Here is a 23,279-nt window from a genome sequence, read left to right on the forward strand (position 1 = left end):
TTGCTACCCCCAAAGTCCTAACAAGCAAGGAGTGTAAATATGTTTCAGAGCAGCTCAGGTACTAGAGTTTCTGCAGAACTTAGACGATCAAGCAACCACAAGATCAGCTGCTTCTGGACCCCTTGCTTATGATTTCAGCTTTCCAAAGTAAACACTGTATCATCAACACATTTAACAGTAAATCCTCCAAGAGCAGAAGTCTCTGAATCAGTGAGGACTGACTGGCATTTGTGAGTGTGTGTGAATGTATGCGCGTGTGTGTGTCTCTGTGTGTGAGAGAGAGAGCGAGCGAGTATGTTCTCATTAGGGGACGATCTATGATTTGACAGCCTCACTGCTGCTGCTCCTGCTGCTGCTTCTGCTTCTGCTGCGGCTGTATGGTCTGTCATTAGTTGAAAAGGGCTGTGAGGGTTTGGAGAAACTGCAGTTTTAAAAACTGAGCACTGCTAAGTGATCTCCCTGTCAAATAGAGTAGACGAGCTTTTTTGCGAGATTAGAAACTTGGACCTATTACTACTTCATCTACCCAGCAAAGCAGGCAGCGCTACACAGGATAAGGTAAGAAAAGAAACTGTTCTCTCTTGGATATATGGGGCAGGGGGCATGGGAAAATGTCATCTCAAAGGCTTGCTATTTTATACCAAAGGCAGATCTTACCCTCTGAGAGCAAAAGAGGCAACAGCTAAATTTTAACACGCTTGATTATTGAGCCTCTTGGCTTTTTCCTCTGGTATCTTTTTCTTCTTTATTATACTTTTGCCAAGCATCTAGGAGATTTGTTAGTAATTATTTTTCATTTAGCAGATAGTGTTTAGGTTTTTTTTTTTTTTTTTTTTTTTTCAATTGGGCACTGTTTCAAAACAGGAAGTTTTTGGTGTTTCTCTTTCCTTAAGCATTTTTCTCCGTTAAGAGGACACTTCTCCCTCTTAATGTAAGCTGATCACAACAGTTACTCCATTCTACACTAGAGATGCAATAAAAGAAGTTTTAAGAAGTACATGTGAGCCTTATTCTCATAGAAAAATGGCAAGTGAAAGGAGTGGAAGTGAGAGTTACTTGTGATTGGGACTTGATCAGAAATAATAACACTGTTAATAAATATGTACTATGACCCTTCACAGGGGGATGGAACTGCTGCAATGAAGGTGGGCACTGGAAAGAAGATGTTTTGAGAAGTCAGTGTTTCTGAGAAACTTTAACCCAGGAAAGATGGAAAACAAGACAGTCATTGAACTGAACCAAACACAGCTTCAGCCACGAGCAGTGGTGGCCTTAGAATACCAGGTGGTCACCATCTTACTGGTGCTCATTATTTGTGGCCTGGGGATTGTGGGCAACATCATGGTAGTCCTCGTTGTCATGAGAACCAAGCACATGAGAACCCCCACAAACTGCTACCTGGTGAGCCTGGCAGTAGCCGATCTCATGGTCTTGGTGGCTGCAGGCCTCCCCAATATAACAGACAGTATCTATGGTTCCTGGGTCTATGGCTATGTTGGATGCCTCTGCATAACTTACCTCCAGTATTTGGGAATTAATGCATCCTCTTGTTCAATAACAGCCTTTACCATTGAGAGGTACATAGCAATCTGTCACCCCATCAAAGCCCAGTTTCTCTGCACGTTTTCCAGAGCCAAAAAGATTATCATCTTTGTCTGGGCGTTCACATCTATTTACTGTATGCTCTGGTTCTTCTTGCTGGATCTCAATATTAGCACCTACAAAGATACTATTGTGATATCTTGTGGTTACAAGATCTCCAGGAATTACTACTCACCTATTTACCTAATGGACTTTGGTGTCTTTTATGTTGTGCCAATGATCCTGGCTACCGTCCTCTATGGATTCATAGCTAGAATCCTTTTCTTAAATCCCATTCCTTCGGATCCTAAAGAAAACTCTAAGACATGGAAAAATGACTCAACCCATCAGAACACAAATTTGAATTTAAATACCTCTAACAGATGTTTCAACAGCACAGTATCTTCAAGGAAGCAGGTAAGCAAAACTGAAACTCCAAGTCAACAGAGAAAATGTGGGATAGAGTTCCTTGGAGATGGGATCAACTTTGCCCTGTTTAGCTGATGGCGAAACCAAAATACAATCATGCAAATGTTACACGGTGTAAGCTTCTGCCTAACATATTAAATCCATCTCTAAAGCAACTGAAGATCTAAAAATAGATAGGGAAAATTTGATAGCACATCAGCAGGTATCAGTTCAGGTGCTATTAAGATACAAAGAAATACAAACAGAAACTCTTGAAATTCACCTTTAATATGTTTGTGCCTCTCTGGAAATATTATTAAAATATTTGGACAATTTCTAGCTTCTGTAAGGAAGAATTCTATTGCATGGTAAAGAATTATCTTTAAAAATTCTATTGCACAACAAAGATTTGGCAAAATAGTTTGAAAACAGTTTAGTTAAAAAAAAAAAAAAGAAAGAACCTTTCTTTGCCATTCTACAGTTACTCACAATGGAGCCATATACCTGAGAAGGTTCCTGGACTTATTTTTCGTAGTCTTAGTAGGGAAAGATTCTATCACCCTCTCCTCCAGCTCCCTACACTGTGTCCTAGCATACAGAAACTGAAAATGCACTTTGCTCAGGAAATGTTCTAATAAAAAGGCCAACATCAAGCTCAATTTTTCATAAAGAATGATTGAATTTTTTGAATCTGTTTTTTCCTGATAAGCATACCTAAAAATTCCTTTATGCTTTTAGATCACCTCAATGCCCATATAATTAGTTGAATAGTGGTTTTACTAGTGAACAAGTGCAAAACTTTATTGCAATATAGAGTACGTGATTAATAAAATTATATAGGAATAAAATGTTTTATATCATTTACACATTTATCTGTATTTGTACAATTGTTCTAAGTTACTTATAAACTTAGCTTTAAATTTCTTTATTTGTTAAACATAATAAATAGATGATAAATACTTATTCTTATAGCTGAAAAAGAAAACTAAACTTAAAATCAACATGCTGATTATTTTAAATGGGTTGAATTTTCTCATATTTTTCACAAAGAATATAGTTCTTTCTGTGTACATAGCTAGAAACTGAGTGTACTTTCTAAAAAGTATACATATGAATCATTCACACTATTACTTCATAAACTCTAGCTGATATATGCATTGTAACTGGACACAGTGAAATAAACTACTAAAAAATGTAAGTGTTTTAGATATGCATCAAATGAATAATGAGCCATAACTTAAAGGAAATATATACTGCATTTTAAATGGTGCTGTGATACTTGGTTTGTGCAATATTTCTTATTAAAGTTAACTAGACAACAGAAGAAAAGACCTAAGCAACTATTGTCAGCTCAGGTTTCTTTAGCCTTGGATCTCACAATGCTACCTAATTCAAGGCTTATTTGGCCATTTATCACCCAAAACTTGATTAATGGAAATTTAGAGAGATCTACTGACTATCTTCCAAGACAAACGGTGACAAATATAACAAGAAAGTAAAGAATATGTACATCTCAATTAGACACCAAACATAGGTTAATGTCTGCAGCAAGGAAGTTCAGGGATTAAATCCATTTATTAGATGCCAATTTGCATTCCTGTTATAATTTTTTAAAACTTGTTTGTCTTGTCTAATGTCCTTTCTTTCCATTACAGTCATTAGTACCTATCAGCATTAATAACATGCTTTAATTTGCTAATTATGTTACATGTTCACACTCTTATTTCAAAGCTGTTACTGATAAGCTGTCTTTACAGAGGCTGTATGATAGGAGAAAAAGCCAAAGGTTTAGCTCCAAACAACCTTGGGCTTAATGCCAGGATTCCGTTCAAACTCTTGGATAAGCAGAACTCTGTGAGCCTTAGTTTTGTCATCTGTGAAATGAGATAAATAGCAATATCTAGGATCAGTGTAAGGTCCTGTGAAATACCTCATGAAAGATGCCTAAAGTGCAGTGATGATTAACAACTGAGTGTTAGCTAGGCTCCTTCCTAATTTTTAAAAATATATTGGCAACCGTAAGGGAACTACAGGTATTTCCTTAAAAATATACATTCACTGCTTTAACAAAGATTACTTGTTGAGCAAATGTATATATGACATAGTAATTTCTTTAAGGAGTTTTTTTTTTTATTATTAATTAGAGCATTTGGAAATACATTCTGAGCATTTGGGGTTGTCACATCAACACCACTGTCAGTTGACATCCAAGAATAAGGAATGAAGTTCCTTGTTACGAATACCCATAACACCCTAATTGAGAAACATGGGGTGACATATAAGCCAGTAGGGGTGTATTTAAGTAATGTGTCTCGTAATTCGATCCTGATTATAGATGGGATGGGAGTTCAGAGCAAAGAAGGAAAGTTACTGGGCTACAGGGGTCAAAGAAGTCTTCACGGAGGAGGTGGCATTTGAGATGGTTCTGGAAAGATGAAGATAACTCGAAAAGTAAAAGTCCAGAAGGATGGTGTTCCGCATAAAGGACAAGATGCAGTGACTGGAATGAGAATGGTATGGGTTTGGAGAGGGGCCAAGAAGGGGCACATAGATTGGGACTTACAGAATGGAGTGACTTGTTGTCTGAAATGAATGACGTATTTTGGGGAATGTTAAAAAGTAGGACTGGACTGATAGCAGTGTGTGAGGGTGAAGGAAGAAAGAGAGACACAGAAGGCTGTAGAGGATCCAGACAGTCAGGCAAGGAAGGGAATTTGAGCTTAATGCAGAGGTAGTAAAGAATGTGAGTGATGAGCAGGGAGCAGCGATGATGAAATGGTGTTTAGGGATGAGAAATCTGACAGCGTTGGGGGAGGCAGATTTGAAGAGAAAGAGACTGGTGGCAGAAAGACCACTTTGGAAGTTGTTAGTAGTGATACAGGTATGAGGCAGTAAGATTCTCTATCAGGATGGTTTAAAGAGTAAACCAAAAAATGTTTTAAAGAAAGAAAGGGTGTGATATGAACATATTAGAAAAGATGAAGAAAGGACAGTTGAATATGGCACGAGGATTCTGAGTCTGGAAGAATGTGGTGCCCTTGATCACGGGAAATGAGAACGGGGAAGGAGAGCCAGTTTTGTATAAAATTAGTGACCTGCTTTTTTGTTCTTCCAAAATAGTTACTTTCTTAAATCTTTGAAAGGTTCAAACCTCTACCTTCTACAGCCAAAGGACTTTAATTTTAATATTTTCTCTGCATTTTTTTCTTTTAGGCAAGTTTAATTTACATTTTAATAAATACTTATCTGGGTCAGGTCTTTCTAACCAAGTTCTTAAATTCAAATGTGCATAGCCTAAAAGAGCTACATTTGAAAAGGAAGTAAAAGGCATTTATATATAAGGGACAAATGGGAATTTTTTCCTTTCTTATTTGTTTTTTACTTATAGTCTCTATGCAGAAAATCCAGCCCAGAATCTTTTCTTCTTTTATTCAGAGATTCAATTATATTTTAGGAAACCATCTAAATGTTGGGTAAATTCAGTAAGATAAATTACTCAGACTTATGGCTTGGAATTGTGTAAACCCAAAGGATTATCTGATTGACTAAATATATTGCTTTTATGTTGGTTGTTTTAGTACAAAAGAGGCATGGTTTAAATTATCATATTTGTGACATTTCAGCTCTATCTACACAATGCCTAAAGAGTTCCTCAGTTCAGTCAATTCAGGTGTTTAACATTATGTAGATAAAATATCTCTATCATTGACTGTATATTTCTATGTAATTGATTGAATTTCTGGCATTCTGAAAGCACAGAAACACCTGAACATCTTAGTAAAATGTAATATCAATAAATACATTTAATTCAAATATGTGCTTTCTAGAGGATGCAGAGATATGAAGAATATTTTATAGAGTTATAAAACAGGCTACCAGTTTTATTTTCAATGGAGTCACTCTAATAATTTGTTCTTAATTCTTACAGAATCACTAATAGAGAAACCATGCAACATAGTCTTAATAGAAGCTCTAAGAATAATGGCAAAATTTTTACTATGGAATTCACTTGACTCATCAAACGTTAAAAATATCAGACAGTCTTAGTCTCTGTCAAACTATTGAACATCTAGAAGAAATATTGGTAGCCCAAGAAACAAAAACAACTTTCATTTTTATTTGTTATTTCATAGATATATATATAAAATATATCTATGAAATATATAAATATATATATATATATATTTTTAGATGGAGTCTCCCTCTGTCACCAGGCTAGAGTGCAGTCATGCAATCTCGGCTCACTGCAACCTCTGCCTCCCAGGTTCAAGGGTTTCTCTTGCCTCAGCCTGCTGAGTAGCTGGGATTACAGGCACGTGCCACGACACCCAGCTAATTTTTGTATTTTTGGTAGAGACAGGGTTTCACCATGTTGGCCAGGATGGTCTCAATTTCCTGACTTCATGATTTGCCCACCTCGGTCTCCCAAAGTCCTAGGATTACAGGCATGAGCCATCACGCCCAACCTATTTACTTTTTAAAGAATACAAGTTTTAGGGTGTGAATGAATGTTTAATTAAATTGGAGATGATATTGCACAGCCCTACTGCAAATTTTTACTTAATGTTGACCCAGCTCTAGCTTTAGAACTTTTGCTTTCCCCCAAACTCATATAAAATAAAATAAAATAAAAAGTAGGCTGGGTGTGATGGCTGGCTCATGTCTGTAATCCCAGCACTGGGAGGAGGTGAGTGGATCATCTGAGGTCAGGAGTTCAAGGCCAGCCTGGGCAACATGGTGAAAGCCCGTCTCTACTAAAAATACAAAAAATTAGCGGGATGTGGTGGCGGGCACCTGTAATCCCAGCTACTCGGGAGGCTGAGGCAGGAAAATCACTTGAACCCGTGAGAAGGAGGTTGCAGTGAGCTGAGATCGCACCGTTGCACTCCAGCCTGGGCAACAAGAGCAAAATTCCACCTCAAAAAAAGAGTAGAGGAGACTAAGAACATAGTTACTGACTAGCCTTCACCTGTCTGGAACTTGGGGTATTAGTTTGCGTTTTGAAAAATTCATGAGAGGTTATGTAAAACCTTTAACACACAAAGGAAAGGAGGCACAATGTTGGAATGTCAGGCAGTAGGGATGGCATTTGGGAGCATAAAATCTCATAAACTGTAAATGTAAGCAACTTCCAGCTCCACCTGCATCTAAGAGAACCTTTACTCAACAGGCTCATTCTTCTTCCCAGGTAGCTTAATCAATGATTAACCACACAGGGCAAATTAATGATATTAAACTCTTCAGCATTAGGCCTAGATTAGAGGTTTCCCAAGAGTAATGAGGCTACAGGCTCATCTTTCATTTTATTTTTTTCTTTTTTCATTTTTCAAATTTTTTTTAGAGATGGAGGCCTTGCTCTGCCATGCAGGTTGGAGTGCAGTGGTGCCAATCATAGCTCACTGCAACCTCTTCCTCCTTGGTTCAAGCAATCCTCCTGCTTCAGTCTCCCAGGTAGCTGGGACTGCAGGTGCACAGTGCTGCACCCAGCTCGTCTTTCATTTTTAATTGTTTTATTTATTCCAAGTGTCTGAGATCAACTATATACTTAGTAGTGTATATCTCTAAGTTCAGGAGAAAAATGTATAATTTTGTGACAGTTCACAGCTAAGTGTGCCATTTTATTTTTATTAAAGAATAGCCTTCTATTTTCTGATTCACATCTTGTACAAGAAAAAATTTTATACCTATCCTATAAATTAGCTAATTACCCCCAAAAGTTGTATGTTTTGTGTGCCTTGGTTTAAATACACATTGTTTATTCCTAATTTGATATTTGCAGCTTTTATGCAAATATAAAATTAGGAATAAACAATGTGTATTTATGAATAATTGAGCCATAATTTCACTGGCAGAGAAAAATAAATTTTTCCATATGCCTACAAAAAAGAAAGACCTATGCTCCTATAGAATTCAATCTGGTCACACAAGAAACATGATATCAGCTAACCTTGAAGATGACAAACTACTTTATACTTCTTTATATAGCCTCTCATGAATTCTTCAAAATGTACACAGGCACCCCAAGTTTCAGACAGGTGAAGGCTGATCAGTAACTGTTCTTAGCCTCATTTAAGTTTTTTTAAATGATTTGCAGAAAAAGCAAAAGTTACAATGCTCAAGCTGGGTCAGTGTTAAGCAAAATTTTGCAGTAGGTCATTCTTATTCAATATGTTTCCTAATTTAATTAAGCACTCATTCACATCCAAAAAGCCCCTAGTACTACCCTAGATGTAAAGGCTACAGGGATATATAAAGACAAACTCTTTATCTTCAAGGAGCTTAATATTGGCCATATACACAAATAATTCTGAGCATCCCACTACATTCTATGATGGAGAACATGGCATCTGTGAGAGGATAAGGAAATGGAGGAAGGCTTTTGGAGTATATAGTGTTTAAACTGGATCTATAAAGATGGGACGAATGTCTACAAGCAGCACTAAAGTCAGAGAGAAAAGAAAGAAACTTCAGTAGAAAGGGAGAAACAGATGGGAGAGGACTGGGCGGAGAATAATCAGGGAGAGAATAATGTGGTATTGTTGAAGCGGACTATGGAAGGGAAGTGTCTAGAGAAGGAAGTCTGAGCCAGATTGTGGTTCAGCTATGCCTAACTCTCGCCTCTCCTCCCCATCCTGTCCCTTGTCGTTCTACATACTTTCTTCTATGCCTGTGCTTACAACTCCCACTTGAGTCTTCAATGTATAGCTTTATAAAAGACATTTCCTGACCCATACATAGAATTGCCTTTTGGACATCACCTAATTACATCAAATCCAATATGTCTAAACCAAAACACATTTTGCCTTATCAACATCTACCTCTTTGTTTCTTTCCTATGTTAGATTCCCAAACCAGAAACCTGGGAGTCCTTCTAAGTGCCTTTTCCTCCTGTTATCCCCCGCTTCCCATAGCTAAGCAATAGCCAAGTTCTAGTGGTTCCAGCTCATTATTCTCCTGCTGACCCACTTCTCCACTCACATTGCTGCTGCCCTGGTTCACCGCCTCTCACTGCCCTATTTCAGTTCACACCTTACCAGCCTCTCTGGCTCCCATGGCACTCTCCCTGAAATCATTCTGCACATTGCTCACTAAGGGATCTCTCTAACACAGAGAGATACTATCAGCATAATTTTTACAGTCCCCTGAGGCCTGGAGTTTTAACTCCTCAGCATAACAAATAAGAGCTTGTCCCGTTCCTGTTTCTGACTTCCTCTCATGTGGCTCTCCCAACTTACACATTACGCTCCAGCAATTCTGAATTATTTGTAGTTCTCTGAACTTCCTGCATTCTCTCAGCTGGAACACCCTTCAACTGGCAAACTCCCAATTATCTTTCAAGTCATAAATCAAATGATGCCCAGCCATCCCATCAAGCTTTCATAGAATTTCCCAGGTAGATTTATATAGCTACATTCTTAACTGCTATGTTAGGTGTTCATGCTGTGTTTCCACAGTACTTTGCATACACCTGTAGTTTAGTAATTCTTGGTCCTTATAATTGTTGGCATGTATTTTTACCCTCACTAACATCCCTAAGAATAGCGCTTTGTATTTCTGATACTCTTAGCACTGCATTTGTCATAAAATAAGTTCTCAAAAATGTACACACTCAGTGGTGTGTAGCTGCCAAGGAGTGCAGGTTTTGCAAGAGCAGGTGATTAGTCTCACTCCCTAACTCCACATTCAGTGCCATCACACTAGTTCATTAAAATTGGTCATGGCTGAATTACTTACTCTACAAAATCAGCAAATATGACAAGCAGGGTCCCCTCTTTTCTGGGGATAGATGATTGTTAAATATTTATCAGCACACTTCTGAGTTTTTCTGTTATATATATATATACACACACACATATATATGTATATATGGTATGCAATTTTACAAATGTAGTAAATGAAAGTGTAAAATAATACATTCATACAGACTTAGGGCCTCAGTCAAGTCCAATACTCTGTTTTGCTCCCTGAAAAGTTTTATTTTCCATGTGACATATCCTTCTCTGATTTTAATTAAAATATCCTTGTATTTTATTAAATCCTTTTTGAATTTCCCAAATAACAAAAGTGCAACTAGACAGTATGATGGTGATTATATTAGTGAAGAAGATGTTTTAGGAAGATTTCCCCCTCCTAACAGAACAGGTTGATTTGGAAACACGGCACACTCAGATAATAATTCACTTCATTGTACAACAACCTGTTGGCTTTCCCATGAACCTTCAAATTCCCACCACAATAAGAGAGCTACCTTGGATAGAAGGCATAAAGAGGCAGAGAAATGACAGCCCAGGGAAGGGAAACAAAATGAACAGAGGTATAAAGATGAGAAGGAATCCATGTAAGAACCGCTATGTGACTAATTTTCCTTAAACAGTTTGCACACATCATCTTCTGTAAAAAGAAAATATATCCAATCTTCTCTGAGGGCTTTCAACACCCGTCAAAATATGACCCTTTCATCACTTTTCTGTCTTCGTTCATCCCTTATCTCTTCAATTCAATAAACATTTATTGAGCACCAATGTTAAGCCAGGAGCTGTCTAAAGAACAAATAGTGGTTACTCTCTTCTGGAACATTCAGTAAAATATGAAAGATTGACATTAAAACACAAGGTTAAGCTGTGCAGCATATAGAAGTGACAAGAAAGTGGTGCTTATTGTGTGTAAGGTTGAAGAGCAAGCCCCCAATGGAATACGAGTCACTCTCAACACTTGAAGGATAAATAGGCATTCACCATGCCAACGTGAAATACAGGACCTTCCAACCAGCAGAAATAGTCAATGAGGCCAGAAAAACCAAGCCCAAGATCACCATCAACACCTACCTTCTCAGTTTTCTCTTCATGCAATTGAGCAATGCCAGAGAATATCACATTCTACAGACAGCAGCTTCCTCACCCTTGGAGTTTCCATTCCAAATGAGCCCTCAGGGATTTCTGTCTATCCATATGCAGAACCATAATCAATTTCTTCTTTTTATTTCTTAAATGGCTATTTCAAAATTCCTTACTATCCTCATGTCATTATACATGGAGTTCTTTCCTTTGAAATTTTTCCCACATCCAGTAACTCACTTCTATTTTTACGACCACAGTTCCAGTCCCATTGTAGGCAAGGAGGCTGATATCCATCTCCTGCCTTGCCACATGTGCAGAAAACTCCTACCAATCCCCTGCCTTTTTTTTTCCTTTGAGACACTCTTGTTCTGTCACTCAGACTGGGGTACAGTGGCTTGATCTCAGCTCACTTCAGCCTCAACTTCCCGGGCTCAAACAATCTTCCCCCGTCAGCCTCATGAATAGCTCAGACTACAGGCATATGCCACCATGCCTGGCTAATTTCGTTCATTTTTGTATAAACATGATGTCTCACTATGTTGCCCAGGCTGGCTGAAACTCCTGGGCTCAAGGGATCCCTTTATCTTGCCTTCCCGACATGCTAGAATTACAGCCATTGGCCATCGCATCCCCCCACCCCCACCTTGCCTCTTGATTGCCCACTTCCAGTTCTTCTCCCAGGGTACTGCTAGAATCATCTAAAATGCAAACTTGATACCATCACTGTGCTGCCTGAAATCCTTCAATCTTCCCATTTCCTATATGTTAAAATCCCAAGTCACTATCTTGGCATACTAGGACATTTATGATTTGCTCCCTGCTTTACTTTCCCAAATTCATCGGGCCCTCTGTCTCCCAACATACCCTCATACAGGCAGTTTCCTTTACTGTTACACTCGCTCATGCCTGCCAGGGAGCATGCAGGCTCCTCCAGTCTTGAGCATTCGGTAGCTGATTATTTGATCTGTTTCTTTCTATCCTTCCTGTGGTAGGTCACCTCTTGGAGCAGGCTTTCCTGACCACCACTGGCAGGGTTTGGTGTTTCTCCCTTGCCTTTGCAATACTTTGTGCTTTCATCTGTACAGCTCACTATTTTGCTGTTAATCATTTGTTCAAATGCCTCTTTCTTTTTTTTAAATTGTACTTTAGGTTATGTGGTACATGTGCAGATCATGCAGGATTGTTGCATAGGTACATACATGACAAGGTGGTTTGCGGCCTCCATCCCCCTGTCACCTACATCTGGCATTTCTCCCCGTGTCTTTCTTTTAGCTGATTGTGCATCCCACAATGGCAGAAACGTGATCACATTTATTTTTGTGTTCATGGAGCCTCCATGGTGCCTAGGGACATATTGATAAATGATTAAACTAGTAAAGCCTGGGTATACAGGAAAAGAAAATGGAAGAATCAAATATGACTCTAAAGACGTTTTTCAGGAAACAGAAAATGGTAGAATTATTGAAAGAAACGGTAAGGGAGAGATATTAAATGGAGAAAGATTAAGAGGAGGAGTTTTATGTAGGAGGTGGAAATAGGGGATTGGAAGTGAGTGGTCAGGATCAGGTAAAGTGGATTTGTAAGTCATTATAATTATGGAAAGAAGGCGTGATGGGGGTTGAATTTAAGGCCTGAAGAACAGACTGACAAAAACTGAGGTACAGAAGAATGTTTACAATTAGGCTAAAATGGGATAGAACTTAGCTATACATAAAAGGACCTGTTTTCTCCTCTTGGACATGGCTAGAGGGCCAAAGACATGTTTTAGTATATTCTCCCACTTGGGAGGAATATTAAAGAAAGAAAAATGAGTCATGGAGCAAGAGAAGATGCAGTTAAAAGAATAAGTGGATTTATCTACTAGAAGTCATGGTCTTGCCACTGGAGTCAAACGTTAACACTTGAGAGCTGCATGGAAATACATGAGAAGAACTTGAATAAATTTAAAGCTAAATTAGCTCTGAGAATTAAACAAGGCCAAATACATATGCACGTGAATTAGGATGCATAATGTGAAACACTTGACAGCCATATTCAGTTGAAATAAAAATAGATAACATTTCAAAAAAGAAAACACTGCAACCTTTCATAAACAACACTGGTGACTTTTGGCTATAACCCTTGGATAGATTGCTCTGAACATAATTACATAGTAGCTGCAAGAAAGTAAAGCATCCTATGCCTCTCCATTTTGGGCCTTTGTTATTTGAGTTTTATGAGGATTTATAACTGTGGGAAAACAGAATATTTTCTGTGGGCAGCAGCTCTTAGCTTACAAAATAAGGAAGTAGCTCAGTGAGAGAGGTGGCACCATTGTGAGAGGGAGAAAGGACAGAGGCAGGGTGAATGCAAAGCACTCCATGAATTTTTAAAGATAATTTTTGTATAGTCAACTGATTCAAGCCCCTAGCAATGTGCAGAATTGACACCCTGCCATGTTTCCTCTGATAGGAGCTTGGCTTTGTGACTAATTTTACCTGACAAACATTTGAAAGATTATGCACACATAAAATTCAGTAGGGAAGGGTAGGAGAAAATAATTCACTGGTAGATTTTCTGTTTTACCAGGAAAAATAGGAATAGGCTCAGATCCAGAGTACATTTACAGGAGAAATATTTAACTAGAGATTATAAGGAGCTAGTATAGACCTCCAGGGATTTCTTTAGGAATTAGCTGGAAATCTGTCTGAATAAGTAAAAGCAATAGAATCAATATGTTGGTATAAAGCAACTGCAGTGCACAGGAGAGGTGCTATCCTGGAATTAAGCATGGTCTGGTTTTGAATTCCAAAATAATAATTCTATTTTTACAGTTCCTTCCAGCATGTTATATTGTATGGGACAGGAAAATGGTGAAAGATAGATTCGGACATATTTGCGTCTCCTCACCTATGATCTAATTTAAAACATACTAAATGTCATGAACTTTATTAGCTACTAGGATACAAAAATGATTAAAACAAAGCTTATTCTCACAAAAAAGTTCACAGTCTAATAGAGGAAACAGAATAGTAAACTGATAAAGTTATAAAGAAATAAATGTTATCATAGTGAAAACACAGATTAATGGCACCTGATCTACATGGCTTGGGAAGAGGTGGGCACAAGAAAGGCTTTCTGGAAATGAGGACTTTAAAGCTGAGCCTTGTGGATTCATAGACATTTTGTAGGTGAAGGGAAGTAAGATGGTTTATATACTAGGAACTACACAGCTGAGGACCAGAAATCTAGAAATAACACAATCAGTCTAGAAAATGGCAAGTAGCTCCTTAAGTCTAGGCAACAGAAGATGACACTAGTGAGGTAAACAGAGATCAGGAAATAAGACCTTTACTTCATATATGAAGGATTTGGATGAGCTTCTAAAGGCTATGGAAAGACACTGGGGGATTACAAGGCCAAGAGTGTTATGATCAGAGCTAAGCTTGAGGAAGACCACTCTGTCTTCTATGTGGCCAAATAATTGGACCAAAGTCAAGGCCATTAGTTAGGAAAGGACTGCAACAATGTGAGTAAGATATGAATCAATCTGCAAAGGCCTAACATGATAACGTAAATAGCATTGAGGCTAGGGAAAAAATGATACATTTGGAATAGAATCAATAGATTTGGTGTGTGTATATATGTAGAAAGTGAAAAGAAAGGAGTCAACGTGACTTTACTTGAATCATTGAGAGAGAAAGTGGTGTGACTGTTAAGAGCCTGAATTCCAATTTTACCCCTTGGAGTCACAGCCAGGGTTGGCTGCAGACCATGCGATGTGAACAAGTTAACTTACAACCTTGAGACTCAATTTGCATATCTATAAAAAGAATGATAATAAGAGTACCTATCTCACAAGGGATTTATTAGGATTGAGTGCAAAAGTTCATATAAAGTACTTCTCATAGTGCCTGGACATGGAAATAACAAATGTTAGCTACTGTTATTATTAATTGAATACTGTAAATGTGGACAATAGTGGAGAAGAAACACATTTCAGTAGGATAAGCATGTCAGGTTTAGTTTTGTCCATGTTGCTCTTGAAGTGGCTATAGAATACCAGGGTACAAGTAGAAATATAGATTTTAGGCTCAGAAGAAACATATGGACTGGACATATAGTTTTGGGAGTAATTAGTATACAGATGGTTTGTTGAAGACATCAGAGTTGATGTAATCACTAGAGGAAATTTTATAAAATAGAGAAGAACCTCTGAGTAGCTAGAATTCTAGGGAGAATGAGATGAAGAGCCTTTGAAATAAACAGAGAAGGAATATTCTGAGGGGGAGGAGGGACACAGGGAGAAAGAGTTACAGAAATTATCATTGACCACCATTGAAATCGTCTCCTTTTTTAAACGTAAAGATAAGGACTGAAAAGCACCCAGTTTGTGAATGCAGTTTCCATAAGATGTTGGAAAAATAAATTAGATTGCATGGTGTTGGTGAATGATTTAACAAGCTTGATTATGAGACAGAACAGTAATAACATGGAGAAACAAGGCAGGTATATTTGTTTGCTTTATTTTGCTTTACTTCTTAAGATAGAAGAAATCTACATCTGTTTAAATTTTGATGAAAAAGAGCTAGTAGAGTGAGTGGAAGGAATTTTTGTAGATGCACAAGCAAGACTTGATATTGATGGAGCATGATTCCTCAGGAGGTAAGAAGGAATAGGATAGGGCTCATCTTTCTTTTTCTTGTCAGATAGGATTTTGTCTAATTCACTGATCCGTCTGCAGCATCTAGCACAGTATCTGGTACATGGATATATCCAATAAATAACTGTCAAATAAACAGATAAATGAATGAATTAAAGAAGAAATGAATGAGATGCAAAGAAAAGAGATAAGGATGATCGTGGTTGCAGATTAATTTTAAGTAATGAGGAAGAAAGTTATGAGTTTAGCAAGTTGGTCTCTGTTTTTTCAGTGAGGTAGAATGGAAAGTCATTGATTGAGAATGAGGGTAATGGCAAGGGGAAAAGGCATGGCTATTCATTGCGGGAAATGGGAGTAGTAGAGATGGGTAGACTGATAACAGATTAAGTTCCATTCATGTTTCTTTAAAAAATGAAACTGGTGTGGTAGTAAATTATAGCTGATTTGAATTTTTCTGTGACATCTAAACACTTTCCAGTGGGTCTGTTCTGGGACTCATTCCCAATAAACCGTATTTAGACAAGCCATTTTATTAGCCAGTAGCTAGCTGGCATGGTCCTCAAGGTTGTTTCCTTTGCTGCTGCAGCCAGTGATACACCCACAACAGGTATGATTTCACATTTAGCACTCTATTCCGCTTCACTGAGGCAAGGATCTTATAATTAAAGGCCAGACTGGATCATATTGGATGATAACACAGGTCAGGGATTTCATCATTTGCCAAAAAGTTCTGCGAAGTCCTAATTTTAAATCAATAGAAGCCAAGTGCCTCAATACATCCCTTACTCAAAAACATGTGAACAAGACCAATTTATGAGTAATAACTCTCTCCTCACAGTCTTGAACCAGGTCTTCCCCTTATCAGCATTCCCTGATGATATGTCTCTCTGATGTTCACAGTCCATTTTTTGTTTCTTCCCCTCAAATAACGTGGCTGTTTCCACTTTAAAGAATTCTATAAACACACTTAGAAGCCATTCAATTTTAGCCTGTGACACAAGCAACACACTCCATTTTGCCCACAGTTCTTGACTTTATTTTGTTACTGCCTTAACATCAAAGGAATGTGATAGTGTGAAGTACAATGCTCTTAATAAACAGGATCGATCAAGGGTGCTTGACTCTTCCTGTTCATGGGAAAGCATACTGGGGTTTTTTTGTGCCTCACCAACACCATCAAGAGTACTAAAGGCAAAAGCTAGAAAGGCTTTCTCTATCAATGTACCACTCTTCAGCATCATGCAGAATGTTTGGTTGTTCCTAAGGGAGCTCTCCCAACTCAAGAAGTCTGTGTCAACCACTCAAAATCCCATGTAGACCCCAAACTGAGACAGGAGGAAAACTGCTGTTACTGACCATGGCTCTTAAGCTAATAAACAACTGTGTCTGTTGCTGGCTTTTCCTGGACTCCATCCATTTCCTCAGGATAATCAATCGGGAAAGGTTATTAAATCACATCAGGCTCATTGTTCCTATCATTAACGTGTTTTAAATCAGAAAAATGCCCATGCATATACCACAGGCAGAGAAAGCAATCTTGATTTTTTAAAAAAACCATGAACGCTGAGGCAGCAGAAGAAAGAAAATTCATGTTCTTATATGCCTTGTTAGTCAAAAAGCAGAAACTTCTGGGCTGTGATGAAATGAATTATCATCTCAAATAATTTTCAGTGCTCATAGAGTCTTGGTAGCCTTTAAGAAAGGTAAAATAATTTTTTGCAAATGTATTCCTAAATGTAAGCCCACTGCCAGGTTGCCCACTATCTTGAAAGAGTTACAATGGAAAGTTATTATAATCAGAATTCTACTTATTCAGTAAGATCATCTTTCTTCTTCAGCTAAAGTGACCTAACACAATTCCAAAAATCAATGCTAGAGAGTCAAGCTGCTTAGTAACACTGAGGAATATAAGCTATTCTTAAAAGCACCAAAAATTTACCACAAAGACAACTTGAAAAATGATGATTAGCAAGGACAAAATTCACAAAACCATTTTCCCCAAAGAGAAATAGAAATGTCTGTGTTCAGAAGTAAAACATCTTGGTAAACTGTTATGTAGTACTGCGAGGGGAAATGCTATGCACAAAAGCCTTTGGAATGAGTAGTGATTTCCTCGTATACTAACTAGCCAATATTTTGTATTTATTGCCATGTTTACAGTCATTATGAAGATTTGAATGTATTATATCTTAATATATTATATTAAGATATATAATATATTATATTATATTAAGATATAATACATTGCAAATTTATACATTGCAAATTTGTTGTTGTCAACATTTATTTCACACAAAACCCCTGAAGAACACGACATTTTCCCGTCAGTAGTAGAGGTATATCCCAAGACAAATTCTAAAGATAAGGCAACATTACAGACTCTCCAGAGAGCATGGGGAGTTTCGAAAATTCCCCTAAGTGATTTTTGTAATCCTCCTCAAAACCTCCCCATTCCAGTTCAAGAATCACTGTTTAAATATTCTAGCTTAAATTCTTCAGTTAATATCTCATTTGGTAACTGGGTACCAGGGCTCATGCCTGTAATCCCAGCTACTTGGAAAGCTGAGATGGATCACTTGAGCTCAGGAGTTCAAGAGAAGCCTGAGCAATATAGGGATACCCCATCTTTTGGATAAATATGTTTAATGCAACAGATCAAATATATTTGTCTGATTATCCTTCTAACAACATAATCCAGAAAACAATCTGTCCCATTTGCATATGTGTCCATTATAAATTAACCTTTGTAATAGGTAATATTATTGAGCTATTAGTATGTGCCAGGCATGGGGGATTTTCACACGTCATCTCATTTGTACCTGTGACATAAGTATAATTTATCCTGTGATTTTTAAAGATAAGGGGTATAAGATTTAGTGATATTAAGCTCATGGTCACACATTCAAAAAATGAAGAGCAAAAAGTCTAATCCCAGAATCTAATCCAAAGTCTCTGATGGCAACACTTTTCTCTGATTCTTTACGCACTTGCCCACGGTATGAGCATCTCAGAAATGAGGTGCAGAGATAAAGGCTATATCCACCCAGAAAAAAGTGAGCATCATCACATATGTGTGACAATTAAATTCATTCATTCATTCCACAAAAATAAGTTGAATACTTATACATTTCTGAATCTCAGGCACTCTTTTAGGCCTTGGGAACACAGCCATGAACAAATATGACAAACATCCCTCTTGTATGGAGCTTTCTTTTTAAGGGGAAACAGGGAATAAAAAACGAATGCCCATATTATATCACATTGCGACCTGTCAGACTGTGGAGAAAAATCAAGTGAATGAGGGAAATAATGAAATGCTGAAATGAGAGGTGTCTAATTTTAAATAGGACAGTCAGTGATATTAAATAAATAGCGCATTTTCAGAGTATGTTGTTGTATTGACGCTATATTCAGGCACTAGTGAATGTCATTTATATATCAATACCTGAAACTTATACATCAAAGCCTGAGTTTTTCCCATCGATGCTATGTTAAGATACCAGACTGGCCTACCTAAGTCATTTGGTTTCTATGTACAGGAAATATAGCATTAGCAATACTATTTAATTATATTATTCTAAAAGAAAATGCATTCTACATTTTAATTCAAAACTGCAACGACATTCTAATTCAAAGCTACAACATTACAGTGGTTGAATAAGGATCTTTTGATAGGTCAGTAATTAAGAGAAGTTTGTGATAGGTGTTCCTTTATCCAAATAGGTCTTAGCTCTCTCCATTTTTGTAAGAGAAAGTATGGCAATCTCTATGCAGTCTTTTTCACCCGGGGAATAAGAAATAGTTACCTTTACAGGGACAGATTGGACAAGAGACTCTTTTGCCTGGTTCACATCTCACTTCACCATATGTAAGTGGTATATGAGTTTCTTCATTTGTAAAATAAAGATGATAGTATCTTCTTTGCAGTGTTATTGTGGAGATTAAATGAGCTAATATGTGTGAAATACTTAGAACAGAACCTGGTGCATAGTAAATAATGGGTGTTTTCTATTATTAGTTTCAAAAATAGCTTTCACTTTTCTCAAATTTGCCATGGTCCCAGCTCTGGCATAAGCACTTGTCACATTTATCCACACAGCAACTCTGTGAGACACATGAAAATTTCTGTCACCATTTTAACTGAAGAAAAAACTGAAACTCACAAACCGTAATGGGCCCAACACCTACCAACTGGTGAGTGCTGGAGCCAGGATAGCCAGAGGGGCTACCATAAAAAAGCAGAGTCTTTTATATTGGTAAATTAAGTCCGATACAAAATCCAAGAGACTGGCTTGCTTTGGGCCTGGAGGGCCAACTACCATCAATTTGTACATGCATCTTCTCCAAGAGGTTCCTTCATGGGTTTCTACACTACTTTTTGATTTAGCCATGCACAACAGTACATATCTTCTGGAAAAGAGCTCTCAAGATTATTAAAAGTATAATGTTACCATGATTGTTTTAGGTGTTTGGTAGAGAGAGAATGCAAATTATGATTCTGTCATAAAAGAAAGAAAATTCTAAATCAAAACTTTGGTTCACAAGCTAAGAGCCAGCATAGTATGGTTTATATTACTCATGGGCTATGTTGATAATAGATGAAGAATTTGAAAAATAATTAGGCATAAATATGAACAGTAGTTTGAAACAGATTATATGCATTTGTCTGTTGTATTAAAAGTGTTCAACTACTCTACTCGCTGGCAAACTGAGATCATGGGGCAAAAGCAGTTCTACTGCTTGTTTTCCTAATTAAATTTTTAGTAGATCTTAAAAAGCCATGCCTGTTCCCTTATTTGTTGACCATGGCTGCTTTCTCACTACATTGGCAGAGTTGAATAGTGTGACAAAGATTGTATGGCCCACAAGGCTAAAATATTTACTATCTAGCCCTATACAGTAAAAGCTTGATGACTTCTGAACCATTCCTACTTAAGAATTTATTTGTGAAAATAATTATACACTTAGTACATGTACTGATATATGATAATTGCTCAATAAGTAAATTATAAATACACATTAAATAAATATGCTTGCATTCCACAAAATTGCCAAATGCAAGAAAGGTCAAGTTTATCATAGGCAGCCTAAACTAGCAGCTAGTGCATCTCCTGCTTTCATTTTAACTCTGTATCTCCTAAAGAAAATGCTTTCTGTGTTATGTTGGAACCTGCTTATTTCAATAGACCCTAAAGATACCAATTTATAATCTATAGATGCAGAGTGGCATCATGAGAAATAGCCTTCAACAACTTAGTGAGTAAAGGAGGAGCCACAAAAGATTGAATGTGACAGCTGACAGATAGGACAGAGCAAGAAAACCTGCTAAAGTCAGCTTCATATCCTTTGGAGGCAAATCCCATTTTAGGTTGTTAAATATTAACATAGTGTCGATCAATATTCAGTAATAGGAAGTGAACTTGGCATAAATCAAATTGAGTTAGCATTCCCTTAGCTCTTTATTTTTCCTAAGTTCTTCCTAACAATATAGCCAATAATTCTTTATTTCTACAGAATGACTGTTTCCTGAAAACATTTTCTTCACTGTAATTGCATTCTGATTTATCAATCATGTCCTTTTCTGAGAAGGAATCTTTACATATTGATTCTAATTTTTAAATGCAAGTGTTTTTGATGCCAAATTTGTTTTAGAAGTTAGGACAAAAATATGCAATACATATCCTGCCTCTTAACCAGGAAAGAGACCAGACATGATATCATACTGACATTCATGATTAGGAATGGAAATGTAAAATGGCAACATAGAAATCCACAGAGGCAGAATGACTTAGACTAGCATTAATGAACTATTTTTTTTCATTCATGTATTCTTTCTTTTTCTGAATGTTTATTGCACCTACTAAGTGCCAGAGCCTCATGTTGCCCCTTGCAGGTAGAGGAGTGGCAACCCTCAAGGAGTCATCATTCTAGGGAAGAATGAGAGACAATGCATAAGTGAGCCAATGAAGGAACAGGATCCTTTCAGATTGTGACTATTAACACAAACAAATAAACAGGGAGACACGAGGGAAAGTAACTTGAAGAAGGATTAGTATCTACCTCTCTCCAGAATTATTAACACCTAGGAATCTGTTTCTCTTCATTCATACAATATAAAGAATAGAATGCCTGCCTCATAAATACCATAAAAATTAAACAATTCAATAAAGTCCCTGGTTCTATGTTTAAAATATAACGTGTTCAGTAAGATATTATTATTATACTATTGTCAAAGTCTTCATCTGTCATTTGGTTAAATCCTACACATTTCCCCAGTGATGGTAAATCGTACCCACTTAAATTATTGAAAATTAGCTGTCTTTTATTGAGAACCATACCCTATGCTGGAGCATTACCTAAACTACCTCATTTATTCTTCATACCTCTTTGTACTTCACAGACATATATTCTGAGGCTTACAAGGGTGAAATATCTTGTCCAATGCCACACAGATAGCAAGTGGCAGAACTAGATTTAAAGTCCAGCTAGGTCTACTTCCATAGCGTGTTCCCTTCATCACTATGCTAATACTACAAAATCAATCCTGACTGTACCATCCAAAAGAGACTGTGATGCAATAATAATCTGTGTTGAATGCTGAGAACTCATTGCCAAGGCCAGCATGGTTTGTAGGCTCAAATTATGTTTCTAGCCAAGCAGTGAAGAAGCAGGTAAGAGCAAAGAAACTCCATTCAGTGTGCTAGGTTAACACGGAGTGATAAAGCTGGCACCTCTTACCAAGGATGCAGATTTCAAGACAAGATCAAGAGTATAACAGCCCCTTATATTAGAAAGGTATAGTACACGTTATAATGTGTTTTCATGTTCTCCTTGTAATGAATCCTCATGCATCTATTTTCACACATTAAATGCAGATATCAAGGCTAAAAAATCTTTTAGTGGCACTGGTTTGTAAAACTGAGATTTAAAACCAAGGCTTCTGATTTTGAGTATCATATTTAGTTCATCAGAAAACTAAAATTAGTGGAAAACGCTGAATGTATGGTTTGCTGAAGGAAAGATAATGCGCCTACCTTTTGGCTAACTCTGTGAGTTCTTTTAGGATAGCTAGAAAATTAACTCTGTAACTCCAGGCCTGAGCATAGTACAGGCTGTCTCCCTTGGGAGAGACACAGGTGGAGAAGGAGTCTGATGCCTCCCAGGTGCTCCCAGCTCTATGATGAGGGAATTTGTCCAAGATTTTTAGAAGCAAGACAACTAAATGCCCTCTTAAAAATCTGGCAGCTCTGAGAATTTTACTTCTATTTAAGGATCACCATCATCTCTCTCCTTCTCCATCATTTGCATTCTACATTTTAAAATATTCTCTTTGATTACCCATCCCCTACTGGGTAAGCAGCTGAGGAATCACTTATCTGTGTCTCTGTTTACAATGTCACCTTTACCAGGTGTATAGCCAGAGAAGCACGAGGGAGAGAAGAGGCCGTGAAATATCTCCCTTGGGAAAGATCAGTGTCTTCAGAGAAGTATTACAGCTAGCAGCTCAGAGCCAGCCAAGGTGCCCAATTAGAATTCCTAAAAACTAGTTCCAAATGAAAAAATAACCAGGAAAAGTAAACATACCCTAGAGAGCAAAGTTAAGAAAATTAAAGCGAGCTATATTAGGGCTGACTTTTCCACAGTCTTAGCTATTTACCAGTAATTTACCTAGAAGAGAGAATATTTAGAAAAGGATAAATAGCAAACCCAGCCCATGGCAGATCAACTGTAGCATTTTTCTAGCATGGCTCACAAAAGAACTCAAAATGACATTTTGTTTTCTAAATTTAGATGTTATTGTAATTTGAATC

The 23,279-nt window shown here is 37.4% G+C and overlaps 1 protein-coding gene across 1 annotated transcript in view; it reads left to right on the forward strand.

Moving 5' to 3' along the window:
• The first annotated feature begins 259 nt into the window (after positions 1-259).
• TRHR (thyrotropin releasing hormone receptor) overlaps positions 260-23,279 on the forward strand; it is a 36,122-nt gene continuing 13,102 nt past the window's right edge. The window contains exons 1-2 of the mRNA XM_017529010.2: positions 260-558; positions 1,122-1,998. Of these exons, the coding sequence (XP_017384499.1) occupies positions 1,210-1,998 (789 nt within the window). The 5' untranslated portion in view covers positions 260-558; positions 1,122-1,209. The remainder of the gene's footprint in view (positions 559-1,121; positions 1,999-23,279) is intronic.

This window comes from Cebus imitator, unplaced genomic scaffold (assembly GCF_001604975.1).
Source record: "Cebus imitator isolate Cc_AM_T3 unplaced genomic scaffold, Cebus_imitator-1.0 Scaffold56, whole genome shotgun sequence".
Classification (NCBI taxonomy): Eukaryota; Metazoa; Chordata; class Mammalia; order Primates; family Cebidae; genus Cebus; species Cebus imitator.